The 24,045-nt window shown below is 35.6% G+C and overlaps 1 protein-coding gene across 1 annotated transcript in view; it reads right to left on the bottom strand.

Moving 5' to 3' along the window:
• COL21A1 (collagen type XXI alpha 1 chain) overlaps positions 1–24,045 on the bottom strand; it is a 113,923-nt gene that overhangs the window by 25,599 nt on the left and 64,279 nt on the right. The window contains exons 15-19 of the mRNA XM_056344645.1: positions 23,603–23,656; positions 23,471–23,524; positions 19,679–19,732; positions 1,199–1,243; positions 767–820 (exon numbers count right to left, since the gene is read on the bottom strand). Of these exons, the coding sequence (XP_056200620.1) occupies positions 767–820; positions 1,199–1,243; positions 19,679–19,732; positions 23,471–23,524; positions 23,603–23,656 (261 nt within the window). The remainder of the gene's footprint in view (positions 1–766; positions 821–1,198; positions 1,244–19,678; positions 19,733–23,470; positions 23,525–23,602; positions 23,657–24,045) is intronic.

Genomic DNA, 24,045 nt, shown 5'->3' with positions numbered 1-24,045 from the left:
AAAGAAAAATAATATTTTTTTAAGGCAGCATTATACATCAATGTGAATATATATACACATACCTGATGAATTTCCTACTAATTAATGAAAGCTCTGTAGTTTTAAACAGCTGTCCATTTGCCTTTAAAATTTCTGTGTTTTAAAAGTCTATATATACTTGCACCAACTTACAGAACAATTATTTTTCTACTGTGATTTCTAAGGGATTATAAACAACACAGAAACCACCCTACTCACACAGCCACAAAGATGTGGTAAGGTGGACTGTCCAAAAAGAATCAATTATTTTCAGTTTTCTATATTCCAAAATAAAAATCTCTCTTTAAGTAGTCTGGGAATTCAGTAACCTCAGCTATTCTCAGAGTGTTTGTCAAAAGAGCACCACCACAAAAACAACCTGAAATTCATCTTCAGAAATCCATTGCATAGTGTGACAATATTTATGTCAGTCTTAGCTTTCAAAATAAATTTACATGAGTACTTTCAAAATTAATTCACAGTTAATTAATTCAGAGAGTAAATTCAGACTAACATATTTCCTGGATTTGTTTATCAAACATGCAGTCAGAAAATGATCAATATTAAAAGAAAAGTGGGTATATAATATTTCAGGGGGAAATCAGAGATTAGATTCAGTCTGATCATCTTCGCCAGTCTGAAAATGCTAGGTTGCTACTGTATTTGCCATTGCTTGTTTGCTTTTGAGAAGCAGAGAATGACAGTATCAGAATTATTTGTTCAAAATAACACCATTTTGCAAACTTACAGTATCCCCTGGTGACCCTTTTGCTCCTGGTTGACCCGGTGGTCCAATTTCACCCTATTTTTTACATAAAGAGAAGAATTCTGTGATTAATGTATGTTAACAATTTAAATATTCTTTATTTTTATGTTGTTAAATATCTTAAATTAAGCAGATTTATTTATTTAGGATTATTTCTCAAAGTATTATGAAGCTAACTTTGTTACTTTAAAATTATTAATTCCTTCTGGAATATTGAAATTAAACCTAATGGGAGATTTTTGAACATGACTCAAAGAATTTGGAGCATGTCTCCATTCATTTGCAGCATTATTTGATGTCCTGAATCCCCACTGTGAAAACTCTTCTCTGAGCACAGACTGAACCCTTACTTTGGAATGGGTATATATATATATACGTACAGGTTTTAACTGTGGTTTGAACTGTTAATAATACCTTTTGTCCTTTTGCTCCTTGATTTCCAGGGATTCCAGGAATTCCCTGAGGGGGGAAAAGAAAACCTTTTAAATACATGGAATAGTTTCTCCAGAAAATAATATATAACACACACACACCCTTCATGTTCTCATAAATTTAGCATTTGCCATATGATTTGTGTTCAGAAATAGTCAGGAAATAGAAAATTAAAAAAAAAAAAAACACAAGAGAAAAGAGCTTCAGCTGGAAACGAGAACTATTTGATCTGGGGATACAGTGAAACACTAATGTTCACTCACTCCCCAGTGCTTTCACGCCAGGAGTCCACGTCTGCTGCTGGGTAGGCTTACATACTCCCAGGTGCCCACCAAGGGCTTCAGTGCTTTACTGAAAACCCTGACACAGGGAAAGAAACCACTTTTCATTATCCGTAAGAATTTCCACATAAGTGAGAGCAAAAGTCCCGGTCAATAGAACTATGAGTATGACAAATTCTGTTTTCCTAAAATACAGCAATTGGAACAACACAAGAGAGAACTACGATTGTATTTGATGTATGCTAGCTTCCACCTCCATAAATACTTGAAGACCTCTTGTCATTTCCTCAGCATCACTGCACATTTAACTCTACAGTCTCCTCGGTTTTCATACAGTGATCAGTTAATTTAACACCATTCCATTTTAAAACAAAACTCCACATCTACTTGAAACTGTAGTCTACATTCAGTTAATCTATTTTTTTCTCTCAAGTAAAACTACCCAAATTTATTGGACAGACACTGTTCTTGTACCCTGATTAATCTGCAGCAAGATTGTGGCTTACAGACTTTGCGTTTTCATCTAATATTGAAATAAATATGCTGCAGTGAAAACCAGAGCACTGTTCTAGACACCACCAAAACAAATGCATTCTGTGGGAAAAAAATTTAACATGAACATAACAACCAGGAATAACCTGATAGTTTCCATATGGATTACATCTGTGCAATGCTGGCTTGGAAAAGATAGTTCCATTGTTTTGCACTTTACACCCAGCTTCTAGTTAATAATGAGCCCATCAAGCAGAAACAGTTCATTGGCCAATGGCACATGAGTTAACAATTACATCCTGAGCATTTTACAGATCATCAAAATTCCAATGTACCTATCATTAAAAGAAGAGATCAAAGAATATAACAAAAAAAACCCTGGAACACAATGCTTCACTCTGAGACTTCTACTCACATTGTATAGCATAACTCTTCTTGCTAAACTTATGTCCAAAACCACCTTAGATCTTTCGCACAAAGAGATGGGAAACAGGGATATTTATTTATCATCACATTTAGAAAATTCCAGACCTGTCCATGAGTTCTCAGTATAATTATTTAACAGTTAATTTCTGTAGCAGTAAAATATAAAACTGAATTATAAAGATCTGTATCTGTAATACAAAACAGGATTTCACACATGCTGAAAAACCTCCCACTAGGCAGCAACCCTCTTGTACTGAAGGGATATACCAAAGCCTTCCATGGTTACATTTCCATGCTATTTGCAGGGCTAAGAGAAGATGGTTTCACATAATTGTCCAACACAGCATTTGCATCCAACACAACAATTCACCATCATATAAGCATGCCTAAATGAAGAAACAATATCCCACTGCGCTGTGTTGAACTTCCTTGGCTAAAAGAAATTGTCGATACATTTAACTTTACATCAGTGGCAAAGAAAGATAAAACTCAAACAATAATTGTAAAACTAAGTCATATTTCCTTTTTTTAAAATCTGTCTTTTCTTCTGATTAACTCTGCACTACTGAAGTACATGGAACTTAGGCTCTTACTTCAGTGGAAGCTGGTCCAGACCCTTAACATCCTCTTAGAGCTCATTAACATTCACTCAGCTAAGAAAGAATCTATCACTTATGCTGATGTGAGTGATTCCCAGAGTGGAAGATTTTCAGTTATTCTCCACACGTCAGTTGGCACAAGAGGAGAAGAATGAAGTGGCTAATTTGGTCATAAAGAATGAGTTTTTCCCATGGGATTTATTTTTATGTATAGCTTCCATGGTTCAGAAATTACAAAACCTAATTTCTGTAGGATCAGCTCCAGGACACCTAAAAAAATTAAATTTGGCTTCCTTCTCATTATCTATTCCCAATCTATTATTTCCTTTTACATGGATGGTCTCTGGTTATGCCAATTAGAATTATTTGCACTTTCCCAAAAGACAAGGTTAAAAAGTAGTATAAATATCCCAAGTTTCTTCCCTAAATTCTAGGTCAAAAGTCAAGCCAAGCTTTGGAAATGTGTCATGTTCCTAAACAGAGCTTTCACATGCAGTACAAATCATCAGAATCTGACCTGTTTGTCCACTACGAGTAATAAGGCACTTTTAATAGGAAGTTATATTTAATAGGGTAACATAAAAGTAAACTATCGAAGAAACCTTACTCTAATTGTCAAAATTATCAAAAATGTATTCTTACTTTAAAGCATGAGGTGAAGCAACTAGTTTTACTCCCATTTGTACGATAAAAATGTAACTTTTGTGAAGAGTATATTGTAACTAAAGCTATCACAAATGTCTGTGTTTAATCAAAATTAATATGAAACAGATTCATCATGCAATTTTCTACCACTAAGGGAAACACAATGTTTGGAACTACTACAGATGGGAAAACTGCCACCCACTGGGAGTAATAGAATCAATGCTATGGAATAATTCATGAGTCACTGGCCTATGGAAAAAAATTTCCTTCGGGGATGTCCTTTGCAAAGCTATCAAGCAACATTTTGTTCATATTAAATAAGAAAAAAAATTGTAATTATAGATTTTCTTTGTCTTTCTAGAAACTTGTTTTAAATGGTTTGTATTTATCATATATGCAGTTATAATGCCAATGAAAAAGGATTACATTTCTAGCCAGAACAGCTAAAAATCAAAGTATCTACTGTGCTTTAGTCATTTCTGTCTTTACATGTTGGACCTTCTTACATTTCTGAATCAGTTAATTTTTTCTCCTTCTTTTATATCAAATTTCATGTAAGGTTTATTAATCATTTCTTCATATTTAAAAATGAAGTTTATTGCAAGCCTTACCATTGCCTTAGTTCTTTCAGCATCATCAGTCTGACTTTCTCAATTACCTTTATTTCATTCAAATGTCTTCCTCCTTTCACTGAAATCTTCCTTTAAACGGGAAGTTTTCCCTAACACCATAAAAGCCTGTAATACTATTTTTTTATCCTTAATCAGAAAATACTATAATCACATGAAATTTAAGGCCAGCAAGATAGCCTAGTAAACCTAATTCCTTGGTTGAAAATCATGTCTAATCTAAAGAGTCTCAACTGCAGTTTTATTACACGCTGCTGCTCTTGTGCCTAAAAACTAATGTGATCATGTATCAGTCCAGCAGCTAACCAAGATTTGTTACGTATTGAGTCCCTGCTGTCTCTGCACTTTATTCAGCCTCCTTTGCCTGTTTAATCCCTTCTCTTTCACCCTGTGTTACATATGTGTACCTAGAAGCCTGTCAGCTTTCTAAGCTCTTGCTACAGACCTGGGGAGGCTTTGCAGAGTACGCCCAAGATCTAAAGTGACACTTAAATGCCATGTAGGTAACTCAAATTGTCTCTGGCGCCACTGAAGGTGCTGTGGAATAGCTGATCTACCCTTTGAAAAAGATGGTGGTGCGCTCTAAGTACTGTGTTGTATGTGCCAGATGTTGCAGTTGCGCTCATACATCTCAAATGGCTCTCAGAGTCAATGCTTAGGCAACCAAATCCCACGTCTCATTCTCTGGAGCAAAACTTATCTCTTTTTCTTTGCTTTTCTTGTTAGTATATGCCTGGTGTGATAGACCTCTATAGGCTCATATAGCAAAAGCTTCTGACAGAGTCTTCACATTGGCTAGGAATCACAAGACGTATAGGTGTGAAGTAGGATATCCAAAGGTAAAGGGAGCTATGACTATGCTTTTCTTGCAAGAAATAGCAATGCTCAGCCATGGGTCTCACCACTTCATCACAGAATGAAGCTCATCTGGGTATGTAATTAAATCCCCCGCTGCAGTCTTCCTCAGCTGCAGCCCCCACAGCTGGGACTCCAGAACACCCAAAAGCACGACTTTGTTTCTATTGTGATGATGAGCTTCAATGATGACACTTAGAAAATTCTGTATAACTATTCTTCTTTATCCCAGTTCTAGCAATTTAAATAAATCTTCCATTCTTTGATAATATCTGGCAGATATAATGGACTTAACTATAAAAGGAACACGATTTCACAATCCCTGGAAAACCTTTCTTGTAGCTTTCATTAATCATAAAGTGTCTATTTTGTTTTGGATGATATTAAACAGCTGGATTTTTTTTCCATGCAGTCCCACAAAAAATCCATTAAGTAAATTGCCTGAGGCCTTATATACAGATCAACTAGGTGTAAGCATTTTTACTTCAGCCACAAGCTACATTTCTCAAAATATTTTTTCCCACTTTTCTAGCTAGTGTTATGGCTCATTTGTATCTCCCTCACATTTAACTTTACTCCTAAAATTAATATCTATTAGACTAATATATTCTTTATTTTCTGCTACTGTCTATAATATTCCCATCTCTTCAGTGCCTGGTAGGTCTTCATTCTTCAGTACGGGCTGATAGCCCTAGTATGGAAAGTAGGAGTTTCTAGACTACAGATATAACGGATCAGAAAACTCTGTCTCTGGAAGATGCAAAATTTCCAAAAGCTTCTCTGTTATGAGCAAACACTATTGCAGTCAATTTCCCAAGTAGATGGAGAGAACATGACTACAATTACCTTATTATCTTATTTTCTTAGGGTAGGTATACAAAATTGTACTCTTTCAACATACGGCTTTAAACAGGCTCCTCACTGAATACAGTATATCTGGATTTTTTAATGTGTCAAACATTTGATAAAAACTGTCTAGACAAATCACTACGGAAGAGTTTTTCAAACTATCCACTCTTCTTTCAACATCAAGACAAAAATAATTGAAATAATATAACATTTTTCTCTAGTAAAAATTTTAAGTTATAATAAAGCAATAGTTCCTGTTTAAAAAGTGAGACCTTCTGAAAAAATGAGAAAGTAGTAAAACATAAGATAAGCACAAACCCTTTAATTCAGAGGTCATCATCTGGGGGTGGGAAATCTACCAGCTTCTCTACTACTATTGTTGAATATTAGTAAATATTATAGTTTATTTTATGGCTTAAGATAGTATCTGCTTTTAGTTTATTTTTTTTAATGAGGATGATCGGTGAGCATATTTTGCTGTGACTCCACCTTGTTTAAATTATATTAATTTAAAAAAACTCATCCATTGAGTAAGATTTAGACAGTTTTGTTAAGAGATGGTCAACATTCTAGGCTGATGCACATTTACACAACAAAAATTCAAACTGTATCCCTAATGATTGCTTATAATTCAGACAGTGACACAAGCCTCACAAAAGGCTCCCACCAAGGCACTGAGAAATTGTTATCAGAGTTTCAGTCTTAAAAAATCCATAGGCATTTTAAGAAGATTGCTAGAATGGTGCTAATTTTTACCCTACTCTTCCTTCAACAGGGTAACAGTTAATCAGGGTCAGCTGAAGGGTCGGGTTTAAAGCAGATAACTACAGACAAAAAGATGGTTTTTCTAGTATATAAGATTTTTCTGAATTATGTTTCAATCAAATGGCTCCTTCCACTCTGAAAAAACTGCAGTTCTGATTCTAGGAAGACACTAAAGGACATTACATGAATTACAGCAACAGAAGAAGATTCACTAAAGATATCTATCTACCCAGATGTTCCCATGATCCCTTTAAACACTCAAAAAATATGACTGTTTATATATCCTTACTTGAAAAAGCATACTTGATGACACATGAGAGATTTACCAGAGGTATGTAAAAAGTACAAGTCAAGCCATAATTTGGATAAAAGTACAACAGTCAAGATACTTTTTAAAAGATTACAGCAAATCCTTGATAATCCTAATAGAATGAAAGATACAAACCAAATTTGGATAGTGGATAAAACTTTCCATTGGGGAAAATAGCAAAACATGTAAAAGAAATTCAATGAAGCTGCATCTGCCACTACAGAATAGTCAGAATTAGTGACAAAGAAAAATACAAAGAAGCATTCCCAGAGACATAATGAGCATCCACTTCACTAGAACAGCAACTTTAAATTAAATGCAAGACAAGATCTTTGTGGTTTTAAGACCAGAGTTTGCAAACTTTTTTTTTTTTTTTTTTTTTGGCAAATGAGTTATTAAAAATAAAATACACATATGTTAAATGTGGAACACAGTGACCCCTGTTGCATTGCCAACAATACAGACATTGGAAAAGTGCAACTTGAAAGCTGGAAATACTAACAGGAAACGAAAACTGTGTATATCCTTCTACAGGCTGCAACTGGTGTCACTGTTTCTTGTAAATACCCTTCAAAATAATGCATCAGACTTGTCTGATCTTTGTGGATCCAAAGCTAGCCAGAGCAAGCTCGAGCCCCCAGCCCAGCAGGTGATACTATGATGCCTTTCCTCTGCCTGACATGCCAGGCACCAGCCTTACAGACTGTGCAAACCAACATCTAATCTCTAAACTCTAAAGAGTTTACACTGACTTCTAACAGCTGACAAACTGACCCATCTTTGACACACATAAACACACTGATATTTAAGCAGTTAAATGCTTTCAAAATGTTTTAAAATTTATCCATTACTTAAATTATAGAGAAAAACTTGTGATGTGTCACACAATCTGAGTACCTTGCATATAAATAAGAGAGCAGGCTGAGGATGGCAGAGCTGCCTTGAAGGACACTGACAGCTGCTCTGCTCCTTGTACTCAACATGCCCAGCTGCCTGACGCTACAAAAATCGTAGTTCTGTTCACACAGGTCACATTGGTGTACAAGAATGCAATTTTCAGCCATCCCCCTCTCCTGTAGTAAAAAGCCACTCAGTTAATTTAGCAGTGAGTAGGTTTAACAACAAATCATGCACTTTTTTCCATATGGTGCATACTGTGAAATTTGTTACAGGATGTAGCAAATGAAAATAGTAAAACTGTGTTCCAAAAAGGATTGTAAAATTGCTAGGGAATTAGTCCATTGCTGGCTATTAAGTAGGATAAACCAGCATTCATTTTTGGCTAAGGAAGTCCCAAAAGCTCTGACAGACAGAATTTGGCAGTAAATTACAGGCAAAAAAAATCATTTTCTACATACTCCTATCCATTGTCAGAGAAAAAGTTCTGTGATAACTCTTTTAGCCTGAGTCTGCTTGGCAATTCTTATCTGTTTAAGAAAAAGCTAAGAAATCTTGGTGCAGAGACTGGGATCAAGCCCTTCCAGAGTGGAAAGAAGGAAAATCACACCTTGACTCACAAAGCAATCACTTAGACTAAATTTAATTACTAAAACCAATTTACTAAAGCAAAAATGAATTTGCACAATAAGAGTCAAAGGTTGTTTCTTAAATGGTTTAATATTTCTGTAGTACCTTTCTTTATTCTTGGTCTTAGTGGATCTAATAACCTTGATTTTGCTGGTCCTGTAGTAATTTATTCCATATTGGTCCACTATGAGTAAAATGTGTCAAAATCCTAAAGTCAGTCTTTTTTAACCATGACCTAAGAACAGGATCTGCATTCCTTCTGCTTCATCAGCCCAGAGTACTATTGATTTGTGATACATAACTTTTTTAGAACAATGGCTAAGCACAAATATACAATGTATTAACATTATCTATCTGAAAGATAAACAAATGCTGGTCATAACACACATAATAATGAAGACTTCCAATACAACATGATGTGGTACAAATGAAAAAATAAGTATTTTTGTCATATTCTTTTTTCATTTTGGGAAGGAGAGATCATGATATATTAATCTTAGCAGAAACATTAATTAAACCTTACAAATGGACTTAAATTCACTCTGATTAAATAGTTTTGGGTTTTGTTTCCTTATGGATAGCAAGCCAGCTTGTATTCTGACAAGACTTTCCATATCTTCAATTCACTGTAATTTTAATACATAAAGATTATAAAAATGAAAACATTAATTGCTCCAAATTTCTCCAAATTTGGCAGCACTGTATCCACTTGAGTGCCTGAGCCTTGAGTATCAACTTCACAATTTCAGGCTTAAAGCTCTTTGAGGACAGGGACTGTCTTTATGGTTTTCTCAGCAGAGATGAACCAATTATCTCAGTTACAAAACTATATCACAAGAATATTGAGTATAAGCAATACTAACATGGTTTCTCTGATGAAAGAACCTTTAAGACTCACGAATAGTGCAGATCTCCCTTATTTAACTTTACTACATCTTTTCCTGTTTCTAAACTATAAAGTATGTGACAATCTATATTAAGCAAAGAGCACGCTGTACAAGAATAACGCAGTGCTACTAATCATGAAGGACACATGGAAGAAGCATAACAAGAAACTAGTTACTCTGACAGTCCGGCTACCACCTGACCACAAAAATAACAAAGAAACCTCGCTTTGTTTGCTTGGTTTTTTCTTTCACATTTTGTGGAAGGTTTCAATTCAAATAACTTTAATTTAAAAATCTAAACAGTCTAAGCCAGTTAAAAGAAACAGGCAACTTCAGAAAAAAACGACCCCTTCTGTTTGAGACAAGTATTTCATGATGGGATGAATAATCCTATGCAAATATTAATTTTGTATCAGAGAAGAACCATAACAGAGAGATAGACTAAATATGTCTACTTGACTATACAAGGTGAAAACCATTCTGGATAATTATCAGAGTATAGACTGTAGATTAGATGCCCAGATACAGTACTTGGTGCCCCAAAGGAGTTATAGCTAGATTGCCTCATATCACTACCCTGACCACTGTTCTCAAGGAGGCTGTAACTCGGACCCTCTGAGGACACAGGTACAGCTCATCGTTTCTCTGGCTTGTCCCACATGTCGAAGAATGATGACTAGCAACAAAACTAGTTACCCTGGTACTACCCTGCTGAAGTTGGATCAGAAAGAGGAAAGGCAAACATCCTTTTGCTAGTCCTCTTTGTACTTGTGGTTAAGTAACTCGCCATAAACATGCTGAGAAGCACAGGATAGAACAGCAATATGTAAATGAAATCAACTGAAATAATAAATATTTATGGCTGCTACATTCTAAGTGTCTTCTCCATTGATAGCCTACTGCCTATATTTGGTTTCTAAGTATAGCAATCAGCTGAGGGAATCTGTTTGGTCTCCAGAGATAGTTACCTAAGCTGTAAATCAAAATGCAAATTTCTAGTGTTCATAGTGTATTAGAAAAGGAAGATAGAAATATAGGGGGTGTGTTAAAGGCATTCAGATGTCTCTTATTTTGATTATTCTCTGGTATGATCATTAACAGAGAAACAATTCATACCAAGAAGAGGGCACTACCCCAGAAATCTGAAACACTATGTCCCTGTGTTCTGTAGAGCAACATTTTTTTGGTGTTTTTAGGAATTTGTCCTTGAGTCATACTACCAAGATTCAAATCTAATTTTATATTACTGTTGTATCAAAATGCAATGATACAAACCAGTGACAATCAATAATGTGTATGCCTAAAAATGAAATACAAAATTGCACACACAGTCAGCAATTGCATTGCGAACCATTAGCTCCCACAGCATTGCCCGTGACTACAGCGAATTACCAATGTACAGTTTAAAAAGCTTTGTCTGAATTTTGCATTTATACACCATAATTGTGGGGGGGTGGGGGGAACCCATACTTGCTCTGCTTTTATTCACAATAAATGATAATCTTAGGGCTAAAACTTTATTGTCTGACAAATATTTAAAGATTGAAAACATTTCCATTTTGCAGCACATGTTAAAACGATGCCAAAACATCCAGATCCATCTTGGTTTTCTATAGCTGGCTTCTGAGATCAAACAAAATGAAAGACCATAGTAGTACAGTGTTCACTGACTTGCCACTTAGGACAGGCATATTTTAATTACATATTCATGCATTTTGCAGTCAAACATAGTCTAACATACATGACACTGTGTGGTTGAAGACAGTTGCTGAGCAATAATCTTGAACACAAGTACTGTGAATTACAGATGAGAGCAATGCAAAAATTACATTCTTATTTATAATCTGGTAAACGAAATTAATACGTTTTATGCCTTGTATTTTTTGCATAAAACCTACGGTCTAAATGACTGTTTATTGTTACAAAAAATATTTTTAATTCTATCAGCACAGATACTAGAAACAGGTATTTTATATACTACCTCTGCAATATGTGCGAGAGCAGAACATTAGCATAGACAAATACACAAATAATAAAGCTGGCATTGCTGCAAAATATTTGAACACAAAGAGAAAAGGGTATCTTGCCTATTATTTACTTGTAAATCCTCTGCCACAATCCACAAACGGGATCTTTACTCCAATGGCTGTCAAATATATTCTCCTTTAAAAAGGAACTTTTTTCTTTTTTCTTTTTTTTCTCTTTTTTCCCAATAAACTGCAAAAATGCTACTTCAATGAATTCAAATACTTTCTCATATCGTACTTTGGTTAAAAGGTGATGCATATACAGCTAAATCAGGCCAAAATCATGTGATGATACTGCCACCCAGTAGACACTGTTGGGTACTTTGGCCATCAGAAGTTCATCCAAATTTGTAAGTATTTCACTATGCATATATTTATTTTTCTGATCCTAGGCATAACGTGTTTGTTGAGGAATATACAAAATTAATTTTGTTAAAGATGTAATTCCTTGAAAAGTGTTCCTTGAAAGCTGTGGGAGTTAAGAAGAAAACTGGGGGAAAAATAATGGACAGATGTTGCTGCTTCAAGATTAATCAGCACATGTGAAACGTTATTTACTGGAAGTATAAACACCAACTTTCCTGGCGCTAAAATGGCAGACATCAGCCCAATACACAACATCAGTCCAACATTCTCTTCAAGCATTTCCTACTTCAGAAAATTTTTTCTTGAATGTATGAAATTAGCACACGAGTTCAGGAATGCCCTAAGTATTACTATTGACATCAAGTGGATCCAAAAGAATGCAAATGAGTCCTTTTTTAAGTATCACATGTCAAAGGGAGTGAATGTTAATCACTTAATGCATACCTATTTTATTCCAGTTCTATAGTAAAATTTTCAAGAACTTTAGTGGTTATTCTCAGCGGGGTGAATTAACCCGTTAAGCCTAGAAAGTATTAGATCAGATCAAATTACATTAAACACTTAAGGAAACACACACACACTCTATAGTTTTAATTCTTTAATCTTAGTCAGTTCAGCAACCAATCACATTTTTAACTGAGATTTGGGAGTAAAGAAACTTCTAATAAAGAATACAGGATCAATTTAAAGTTGTGTGGATTTGCCTGTTCAGGTCCTCAAAAATCTCCACCTCATTAAGTTCAGTAATTTTTTAGAATGTCTTTTTTTTTTTCAGTCCAGGCAGTAACAAGTTAGCTAATATACTTTAATTGTATCTATATATCATTTGATCAAAATAACATAATACAACTCATGGAAATGCTTCTGAATGATAATCAGTTACATTAAACTGACTTTTTCCCACTTAAAAATACATTAAAGGTCAAATTGTATAGCTATAATGGTCAAATACTGATAAACCATCTCTATAGAAAGGACTACTGCAATATGAATACTAAGACAATCTAGTTTCTAGTAGTTATGTTTGTAAGCGTGTGCATATTGCAGTCTCTGCAACTGATGTGAAGGTCTCCAGTCTCTGAAATGCATAAGCATTTAAATGGGCAAACATTTATATGTATTTTTGAGTACTATTACCATGAGACAGAATATCTGATCTGTATTGTATAAATCCATACTGCCAATTTGTTTCACTTAGTTTCATAGCAGATCTCTAGACTCCATCTTAGCCAAGCTTAGAACATGACAGCTGAAGGCTGAAGCTGCAGTACGAAGTGAGTATGATCATTCCCGCAGTGGGAAATACCACAAGTGGAACAATGTGTGTCACAGCTCTTACTCTACAGACAGTATAAGCTTATGCCAAAGCACTTCATCTGGGAATTAAAGCTCACTTTCAAGTACAGATAACTAAGAAGTATAATACCAAGTTTAAAATCTCTACATGAAAATTTCCAATATCAATGCATAGAAGAAATTACACTGTTCACAAGAGTTTGTGGGTTTGTGTATAAACAGGACTAGTTCACTGGAATCACTTACGGAATACAACAAAATAAGCACTACCACTACAACTTCCTGCTTAAAAGATAGTTACTGCAGTCTTTAATGAAGCTGCACCTTCAAGTGTTTGCTGCAGAACATTTATTTCAGAACCACACTGCTCTAACGTATTTTTTAATTTATACAAGATGGACAAATTATTAAGAAACATTTTGACAAATTACAAGGATCTGGTTATTGTAATACAGCTCAGCAAGTCCACAGGGAGATTTCAAATTGCTCAGAGGTATTTCTATCACGATGTTTACAAACCAGATGCAGTGGAGGAGGAAGGCTGGTATGGAACTTCTATCACACATGAATTAGTAAGAAAAGCGCCAGCACAGCCATAAAAAGGTCAATATAGCATACAAGCATAAAACAGAGTACTACGAGTATTGTTTATAACTATTTATAGCAGATGCCAATCATGTCCATAGCAGGCTTACAACTACAGCTCCTTTCATAATTCCTTACATCTTTTAAGAAATTGCCTTTGTTAACATTGCATCTATAAAATAGTCTTAAATAAATAGCAGCAAGGTATACCACCTATTCTCCACTTGATTTCCCAAAGTTATCTCATTGAAAATGGTAGTGACTGAAAAACCCCCAAAATAATACTTTTCTAAGTCTCTGTAGACAAAATAATAAAACAATATATACTATATAATTATAGAAAATTAATATAATTAATGTAATTGCATAGTGTGTGAAGACAGAAATTCAAAAATTAGAAATCATGAGGGACAGACAGAAAGTAAGAATTAGATGGGAAAGAACTGTTAGTTTTACAACTTAGAAAAGCAGGAATTATTTTCCAAGTTCCATTAGGTCAGTGGGTCCAAGTTTATTACAGCATCCATTGTGGCCCCAGTCCAGACTGAATTCAATGGGAATCTTTCCATATGCTTTGGATCAGCCACTATGCTGTCATGCCTTATATCATCTTTGTCAACTGGGAATAACAGAGTAGTTCGTTCAGACTAGTCTGCCTGAAGTTCCAGAAGTCTTTAATTACCTGTTTATTTATAAGACCATTCTTATATTTATCTTCTTAACAGAAATTAACTCTGCTGAAAATGTAGTATGGAATGAATTTAGTTAACTTGTCAGTCAGAATGAAGAAGATAACGCAGGTTGCAAATAAAGTCTGTTAAAAATACATACACCTAAAGTGGACATAAAATTTGTAGTTGACAGGAAAACCTGCATTCAGTCTAAAAAATATGGTTGAGCCTACAGCAAGCACTGTGTAATAAAGAATGATTATTGCAAGTCTTGTGCTGCCAAAGCTGTCATCTTCCTCTTCCTAAAGTGGGAACAAGACTAACAACATCTGTTATAGTAGCTACAGTAATCAGAAAGTCATCAGCAAGACTCTGCCCTTTCTACTCCAACTATTCAGAAATTAGAAGAAACCAAGAAACAATCACTAAAAAACTAATTCAACTAGCCAAACCTATTTGTAAAGAAATACGGATATATAGCATATGCCTACCAAAGCCTTACTGCATCAGCTGTTTATGTCGAAAAAACCACCCCACCTGAATAACCATTTCACCTTATTCATAAATTTATTTACAGGCAAAAGCCAGAATTTTCAACAAATGAATCAGGCATTCTTTTGAGACCCACAAGACATGATTTGCAGAACAAATACTAGTCCTTACTTCTCTTATGACTGTATGGTGACACCTCTGAAAAGCAGGCCATCAGTATTCAGAGTTCAGCTGCTACTATCAAGGCATCTCAGATTAGTGGAAAAGAATTAATATTAGAGTTGAAGCTAAGAGTTTTGATAGACTCACACCAACCAGTTTGCTGAGTCTCTTGATCACTTTTCTTTTAAAGAATGACGGGAAGTAATTTGTTCTAAATATATTACTTAGAAAGAGAGTGTTATTTCATAGCAGTGCCTACTTTAAGGCAATATAAAACTTGAATGAGAATGTAGTACTCGGCAACATTTTCACAAGTATTAAACCCATACAACACATGATCTTTTGAGCACTGGAAATCCAACAGGATTTTTATGCTAAGAGATTAAAAATAGAAATACAACAATAATCAGACTAGGCGCGTTAAAAAATAAACTGAAAACCACACATTTTTCAGAGAATGCATCGATCTAGATCTGGCATTCCTGATGCAGTTATAAGAGATCAACAGGCAAACCGGAAGTGTATAACAGTGGGAGTCAGGTCAGAAGCTGAAAGCCATGTTACGCTGTTATCACTGGCATAAATGAGGCCACATCTGAAGTCTTGTGATGTGACCTAAATATTAAGGACAACCTCTACCATTTTAAGTGTTTGCAGCTGTATTTCTGAAAAATAGGATTTCTGGAGAGTAAACATGAACAGTTGCAAACATTTAGACATACTACCTGTGGCAGGACAGCATATGTTAGGCCTAGAAGAGTACTATAAGCATCCTGCCAGCTTCACCCACAAGCACTCACTTCAGAGTTCCCATCTGCATAACTGTAAACACAAGAAGTCGTCTAACACAGCTTCCACTGGAACCAAACTCTGACAAAATTCTACCTATGTTAAAAAGGATAGCCAGGTTGAAACTAAGCTCAAACAAATATTGATTTATTGTATCCTTGAGACAGTTACCCCCTCAAAAAACTGTATTTATCAAAACTGTCATCAGCAAGACAGATGACTAGTCATTAAACTGCTCAAGTGACAGCATGGCCTATTTTTGTCATCAGTAAAATGAGCCTGATTAGTGGCTTTATTAAATGCTATCTAAATTATTCTGTCCATACTGTCAAACTTTATTCTTACACAGAGTGGGTAGAATTGGATGGTCTGACTATTTAGGGAAAACAACCACATCAGTTGGAATTATTTACTTAACTTTATAACCTACTTTTTCCTGTTCATAAATTTGGGGATTAATAAGAGTAACAATATACCAGAAAGTATGTTGTCCAGAAAACAACCACACCTCCCAGAGGCTGGAGGCAAAGGGAGTTTAGTTCAACTGGGCTCTTCATCCTAGACAGTTGCTGCTTCTTAGATGCTGTCTCAAGATGCATTCATTTCGCAACCATGCTCTCTTTATTTGCTAAAGCCAGAGGGATCATAAGATGGCTATTTCTAAAAAGACCAACCTAACAAATTAGGACATGCCTAATGCTATTGTGGCTGAATGGAAGAAATAAAGGCTGTTTGCATGTATGTTTGTGTGGGTGGGGTATCCTTGCGACCTGCTGAGCCGTCCCAGGGCCGCAGTTGCCTCTGGCTGGTTAATGATACAGTCACACAGTTTAAATAGTATTATCCAAGGCCTGTCTTGAGCTTAGCCAGCCTATTTGGTGATCACAGGGAGAGCACAGCAGAGTCCAGTCCCTCTGTTCCACATCACTGCCCTAACTACTAGGGTATCCCACCAGAGAAGATCACACTGAATTGCACAGAACAGGAGCAGAGAGGAGGTGTTTACACATTATACATCAAATACACATTGGAGGAACAACAGAAACAACAGAAGCAGTAAGTTGCACAAGACATCCCTCACAGCCCCCACAATCCATCTTACTTTCCAGCAGATGGAAATCCAGCTACCCTCTACGTCAATAGGGGAGCCCACATATCCCATAGCTGAGGATAGTGTTCATTTTGCACAGCCGAAGTACACTTTTACCACAAAGTTGCTGCACAGAAATGCCCTTTGCTCCTCCTCCAGGCTCTAAATAGATGGGAGTACCATGTCTGCACACACAGTCTGGTGCTACAACATTAATAGAGGTAGACAAGCAGGTATGACTAGGTGTTGTGGTTTCCAGCAACTAAGTACTACACAGCTATTCACTCACCCCCACCCCATCCCTGCCCAGTTGGATGAAGAGGAGAATTAGAAAAAGGTAAAACCTGTCAAAAGAACAGTTTAATAATTGAAATAAAGTAAATAATAACAACAACAACAATCATTGTAATGAAGAGGAGAGAAAGAGACAGAAATAAAACCCAAGGGGAAAAAAAAGGTGATACACAACACAATTGCTCACCATGCACTGACTGATATCCAGCCAGTCCTTGAGCAGTAATTGGCAGCTCCCAGCCAATTCCCCCCAGTCTATACACTGAGCGTAAGGTTCTAAGGTATGAAATATCCCTGTGGCTAGTTCAGATCAGCTGTCCTGGCTATGCTCCCTCCTGGCTTCTTGTGAACCTCCTCACAGGCAGAGCCCAGGAAACTGAAAAGTCCCTGACGTTGGGTATGCACTACTTAGCAAAACTAAAACATCAGTGTGTTATCGACATTTTTCTCACACTAAATCCAAAACACAGCACTGTACCTGCTACTAAGAAAAGTAATCCTATCCCAGCTGAACTCAGGACACTAGATGTCTGACACTTCCTACTGGTTACCTTGAGGCAATTTCCTGGTCAGCATGTAGACTTTCAGATCTTCAGAAGAATTTCCTCTGATTATAAACAAAGCATATAGTGCAGTCTGGTTTGCCCTTGTTAGGATTGTGTAAATCTTTTGTAGTTGTTTATATATTGGAAGTCTTCCTCTATATTATGTTGTGGTGATTTTAAAAGACTTAGTGATTTTAATGTCTTACATCTGCCACTTCATTTCTTTTTAAAGCAAAAGTATGGGACTTAAGTGATGGGTTTAAATTGCTGTTTAAGTTGTTATATTGTGAAGCATTTACATTAATTTTAAACAAAATTATATTTCTTTAGTAGGTACAGGTCAGACTTAACCAAAGCTATCAGATCAGAAAGACAGCTATTAAAGTATTAAATACTTAGTTTTCCCTAAGTCAGAAAGACCCTCTCCTTGTTATTTTTTAGATTATTTTTTAAGAAAATCACGACTAGCTAACATTTTTTTCTAAAAATGAAAAGAGATAAAAAAAGGCTAGAGACAACAGAAGAAGTCTTTTTACTATCTCAACACATTTGTTATGGCATACTAATAATATACCAAAACCTTTTCACTTTTATTTTATGTTTTTTAATTAATATGCACTTTCAGCCTTTCTTACATATGAAGATACCATAGATCATAAAAGGTTAATACATCTCACAGTTATCTGCAGCAGAAAAAGAGGAAAAAATAAAGCCAAGTAAGGAATTATGTGCGTTCTTCACTTAAGCCAGCCAAGTAGGAAAAAAGTCTCTTGGGAGTGATTGTCCAGCTTTTTTCAGTCTAGTCACAAAGTTTTATGAGGTTTTGGTGAATATATAAAACACTTAAATGAAAAAGCTTGAGAACTTTTCAGCCGGGAGTGTTATTTCCATCTCCTAGATGTCAAAACTCTCTACCAAATTTCAGTACCACGTAACACATACTGCCTCTCATTATATTCAATACCACAAAATTTTCAGAATTTATAAATCTGTACCTCCTTATCTTACAATTGAAAAGGTAATTCAAAATGTAATTCATCTGGAAGGCAGCATTCCACCAACTGAGCTCCATTTACTGATCTTGGCCTACAGAAGAATTACTGATGGTTTGAAGACAGCTGTCTCTCTCTCGGCACTCAAGGCTTTCAGCTGTTTCTACAGATATCTTGGCTCCTCTGCTTCAAGCAAAGTCTGGTGGCCTTCAAGAGCCAAACAAGGAAACAAGGAGGAGAAAGCCTAGCTATCACATATAAAAAGAAGTAAAAATCAGCTGCCCTGAGGAGTTGCCCAAATGTCAGTAGAGGAACAATGTCTTTGGGAACAAGCAAAGCAAAAATGCAGCAGCATGTACCCCAGCTAAGCAAGAAGAAGAGAGATACAGATAACATGGACAGTGTCACAAGATGCAAGGAATTAAAAGGCCAATAAAACTTAACAAAGGAGAGGGGGAGACAGTGAAAAATAAACCTTTAAAAGCACAATTAACAAATATATGAAAAAACATATAACATTTGCAGAAATTAGAGTTAAAAACACCCAAAATCTTTCCTTATATAAGTAACTATCAATATTTAACCACACCATTCTAATAATAGGAAAGAAGTCAATAATAAGACCATTTTATAAAATATATACAAATTGGCATATAACAGCAAAATAGTTAAGGTATCTTTGACTTTAAAGGCTTCTTTATTTCTTTTACTAAATCCAAATTTAAAGATGAACACCAGAAAATAAAAAAGCACTTTTTCAAAAATGTATGTATCAACCAATTCAAATCAACATGGATGAAACATGATGTACAGCATCTATTAACTAAAAAAAACCCACAAACCAAACAAATCAGTACATAAGGATATGTCAGCTATTTAACCACTTACGGGCTCTCCCCGATGTCCTTCTAGGCCTGGAGATCCAGGCTGTCCGGCTTCTCCCTTTAAAATAAAAAAGGCTGTTAAATACTTTATTATTAAAAAAAAAAATCTTCCTTAGGATAATAAAAATAATCATTACAAATAGTATATTATAAGTAAAATGTAAACCCAATAAAAATGATCAGGCTTCATCAACAAACATCTCTTAAAAACAGCCTCAAATACATGAGTGTTGTCAATCTGATATTCCCTCATGCTGCATCCTACAGACAGCTGTCAGTTTGCAAAAGGAGAGACAATTGTCTTTTGAATCAGAATAGCAATTACTGGTTGAAGAAGCACATAAAACAGTAATAAATTGCTGTTGTCTAATTGTTAGTACAATAGTCTGAAAACTATTTCAAAGCACTTCAGAACACAACAGTACCAGACGTGATCAAACCTTTATGTCCTTACTCAAAACATGTATAACAGTAAAAATATTGTGAAAAACTGAAAAATAATTCCAGAAATAAAAGCACATAAAACAAATTCAAAGATAATTGCATATATATATATATAAATAATATGGTAATAATTAACTTAAAATTACAAGAACTGGACTTGACATAACAATGGGTAGCATCTGGGTTTAAGCTATGCTTTTTTTCCACATTCTTTCCCAGAATGAATATTGTAAGAAAACAGGAAAGCTCCAGCAGAAATTTCCTTCAAAGACAGCCTGTTTGGTAAGGCTCTGAATTTGATTACAGACATAGAATAAAACATTGTTTTATAGCAAGCAGATGGTGACGTCAAGCTGACAAAATGTTTGAATGAAGACTATGGCTTCTGTTAACTACTATAACATAAAATTAATAAATCTAATGAGTATGTCATATTTCTGTACTATAATACTTAAGAAAATAGTCAAGAAAATGTCTTTCAGTTTAAATGTACACAGGTTGACACAACTAATATACCGAATTATCTGTATACTGTTTACAAGTGTAAAACCAGATTAAAATACTCTCCAAATTCATGCTTTATTAACATAATACTTCACTTCAAAGGGCCACCAGTGACACTTAAAATTTTATGTTAAACAACTGCAACTATTACTTGTCCATGTTATTAAATACCAGAGAGGAAAAAAATCTATTTTTTTTTCTACTTTCTATAGCACCAGAAAAGGAATTTCTCCACCAACTCATCAGAGAGAGAGGGGTGGGGGTGGGGGTGGGGGTGGGGGTGGGGGGGGGATGTCTGTGTGTCTGTGTGTCTGTCTGTCTGTGTGTCTGTGTGTGTGTTTTAATAAATTCATGTAGGCAACTAAGCTCCTATCACAGAAGTCAAGACAATTGATGAAGACTTGATTCAGCTGACCAGCCATCAGGAGCTCAATTTCATTGCCTGCACACAGAGATTTGCTCATATTTCAGATACCCAAGGGTGTCTTGTTTGGATTCCTACTCCCACTCCAGAAAGGCATTTGCTTTCCATACAATCTATGACATATTTGTCAGCTCCCTTAGGATGCTTTGTACACTAATGCATCTCAAATGCACCAGACACTTTTATATACACAACTAAACTGGCGGTGCCTACAAGTTTGCCTTGTTTGATCTGTATTACTCTCCAGGCTCCACTGGCATTACATTGACATTAATGGCAACACAAGTAGCTACTACATCCATAGACGCAAACTCAGCTGAGTGTTTTCAGAATGTCTGTTAAATTCTCTTTGCTTGATATATTGCAAATGTCAGTGATAAATGCTCTTGTAGATATATATTAATAATGACAATTTGTAGGCAGGTACCAATGAGATTTGAAGATCAAAATGGAATTAATCTAGCAGTAGTTAAAACTAAATCAAGTAACACATAAAGAAGTCCTCCAGGATCATAAAAATAATCTGCTGACGGTTGCTGAAGGTAACTTCAGAAAAATGAGCAATAAGAAAATATTTTTTTCCATAATTAAGATTTACAACTTCTTTTGCTAACATATTTTAAGGGTGTAAACTTCAGGGCAGTTAAAAAAAAACAGTACACCAATTTGACATAAAATAAAGTTATGCCATTACCTTTAAGCACAGTCTCATTTGGCCTTCCAAAGAGAACAAATAAAACAAGAAATATTCAGTTTACCTACATTAAAAGGTAAAATTTTATACATACTTTTAAAGGCTGTTATTTTAGATGAGTTTTCCTAATAAATTTTTCAATTGCTTAGTTATACATTGAAGTTGGGCAATTTTTAGAATAACAGTGCTGTAGTGTTGCATGTAAGTTTTAAGTTCCCCCTGTAATTTCAAATTAAGATACCTATGTGTGTTTTTCTACCTGAAGTTGTCTAGAGATATGTTAGGGATCTAAGATCCCATTACAGTGAACAGGGCCTTGATTCAGATACCTAATCACAAATGCCTGGTGCTGTCTGAGGTGCTCTAGGGCAGCCAAGGCTTTCACATTCAGCTGGCAGGTACCACCTACAGGAAACCTGTGTCCTTCTGAAATGGCACTTACAGGTCACCTGGGGTACCCAAAACCAGCAAATAGGACTGCAAACTTATGAGTGGTCTCGCAAAAGTTATAGCAGCTAACAGTCAGCAACTGAATTACTTTAGAGGCTCCATTTATTATATTTACTAAAAGCTTGGTTCAGTTGTTGACACATGGATGTGTAGAGTTATTTGCTGCTGCAAATTAGGGTGAAAAATTCTTCACCATGAAGACAGTCAAGGATGGAACGAGCTGCCCAGTTGTGCAGCCTCCATCCTTGGAGGTTTCAAGACCCAGCTGAGCAACCTGGTATGGATTTAGTGCTGTCCTGTCTGTGAGATGCCCCAAAGTCCCCTCCAGCCTGAGTGAGGCTGGGATACTTCTGGATCCACCTTGTTGTCAGCTGCTGCCTGGAAGGGTTTAGGTCTCATAGGTCTTGTGTCATATCTCCTTGCTGCAGCAGGTGTCACAGATATGCCATGGTATCCCCAACTGCTCCAGACAAGCATAGTCACAAAATGGAAGACCCAGATCTCCAACAGCAGCAATAGGAATTCAGACAAATGCACTTAAAAGTACACTTGCATTTTTGGACACTGAAGCAACGTTTATCTTGAGCAGCCCTACATAATTTATTATTATTGTTGTTGTTGTTAAAATATTATAGGAACAAAGCTGCTGTTGAAAAGCTTCTTTAGAACAATTCAACTGAACATTTACATCTCATATTAATATTTTTTTTCTGTGAACTTAAAACTCATACTGTTAAAGTCCATCTTTTCACAGATTAGAACAGTGCAAACAACTGGGTACACAAAAAAATACCTGATCCTGTAGTCTTTTCTACAGTAGAAAGACACTTAGAACACTTCAAAACTGTTCTAAATTAAATATAAAGGGCACTGCACCGTGAAGAGAATACAAACATAAATATGAATGCAACACTGAAGATGTTTTCCCCTATCTTTCATCCAGCTCCCTTCAAAAGCAATAATAATAATTAGATTACTTCCTTCTTAACTTTCCGCAGCGTATGCTTGTATATAAATCTCATTAACAGATTCACAGAGCTAAACACAAACAGGCTAAGGGACATGAAGTATAAACAATCTCTGATAATCACTAATACACTCTTAATAAAAGCTTTGCACCTATGCACAATCCAACAGAAGTCTGCCTATGGAGGGCAGTAACCTTTGGCGTTGCCCAGTAACACACATTATTTTAACCTCACAGAATAAAGTGGGTATATTTAGACCAATAGAGATGCTATTGAAGACTTTGCCAAGATATGAATATACATTGTACATACCTTGAAACCAGGACTTCCCGGTAATCCATCTTTCCCACTTCTGCCAGGGTCTCCCTGTGGGAACAGTTAACAGTCATCAGTAGGTGAATTAACAAGCAAAAGTTAAAGCTAAATTGTCTTTGCAAAACTTACGGATCGCCCAGGCATTCCTGGAAACCCCGTATCACCTTTCTCTCCTTTTGAACCCTGAGAAATACAGCAAACAAAAACTAAGTAGTGCTGCAAATTCAGTGTATTTAACCTATTAATCATGTATATTATTTCTTATTTTGAAAATGTATGGAAGATCTGTTTCTTTTTCAATTCAGGCAGTGGTCAATTAATAACTACACCCTGTTACAGAAACGTAAATGTGCTCTAAAATTACAGAAATGTGAAGACAGACCCTCTACCAAATTGCTTAAAACTCTAGACCAATAAATAGATGAAGAAAACATAAGGATAGGTGAAAACTGTTAACATTGGATGACCAAAATATGCTCTCTGAAACACAAACATTTACATACAAGCACACCCTGCTTTATATAAATTACAGGTTAAAACAACATCTCTCTTCCAGGCCACTATCTGTCTCA

The sequence above is a fragment of the Falco biarmicus genome, chromosome 6 (genome assembly GCF_023638135.1).
Source record: "Falco biarmicus isolate bFalBia1 chromosome 6, bFalBia1.pri, whole genome shotgun sequence".
NCBI lineage: Eukaryota > Metazoa > Chordata > Aves > Falconiformes > Falconidae > Falco > Falco biarmicus.
The sequence above is the reverse complement of the archived record's forward strand: the minus strand, read 5'-3'. Positions and strand labels throughout refer to the sequence as shown.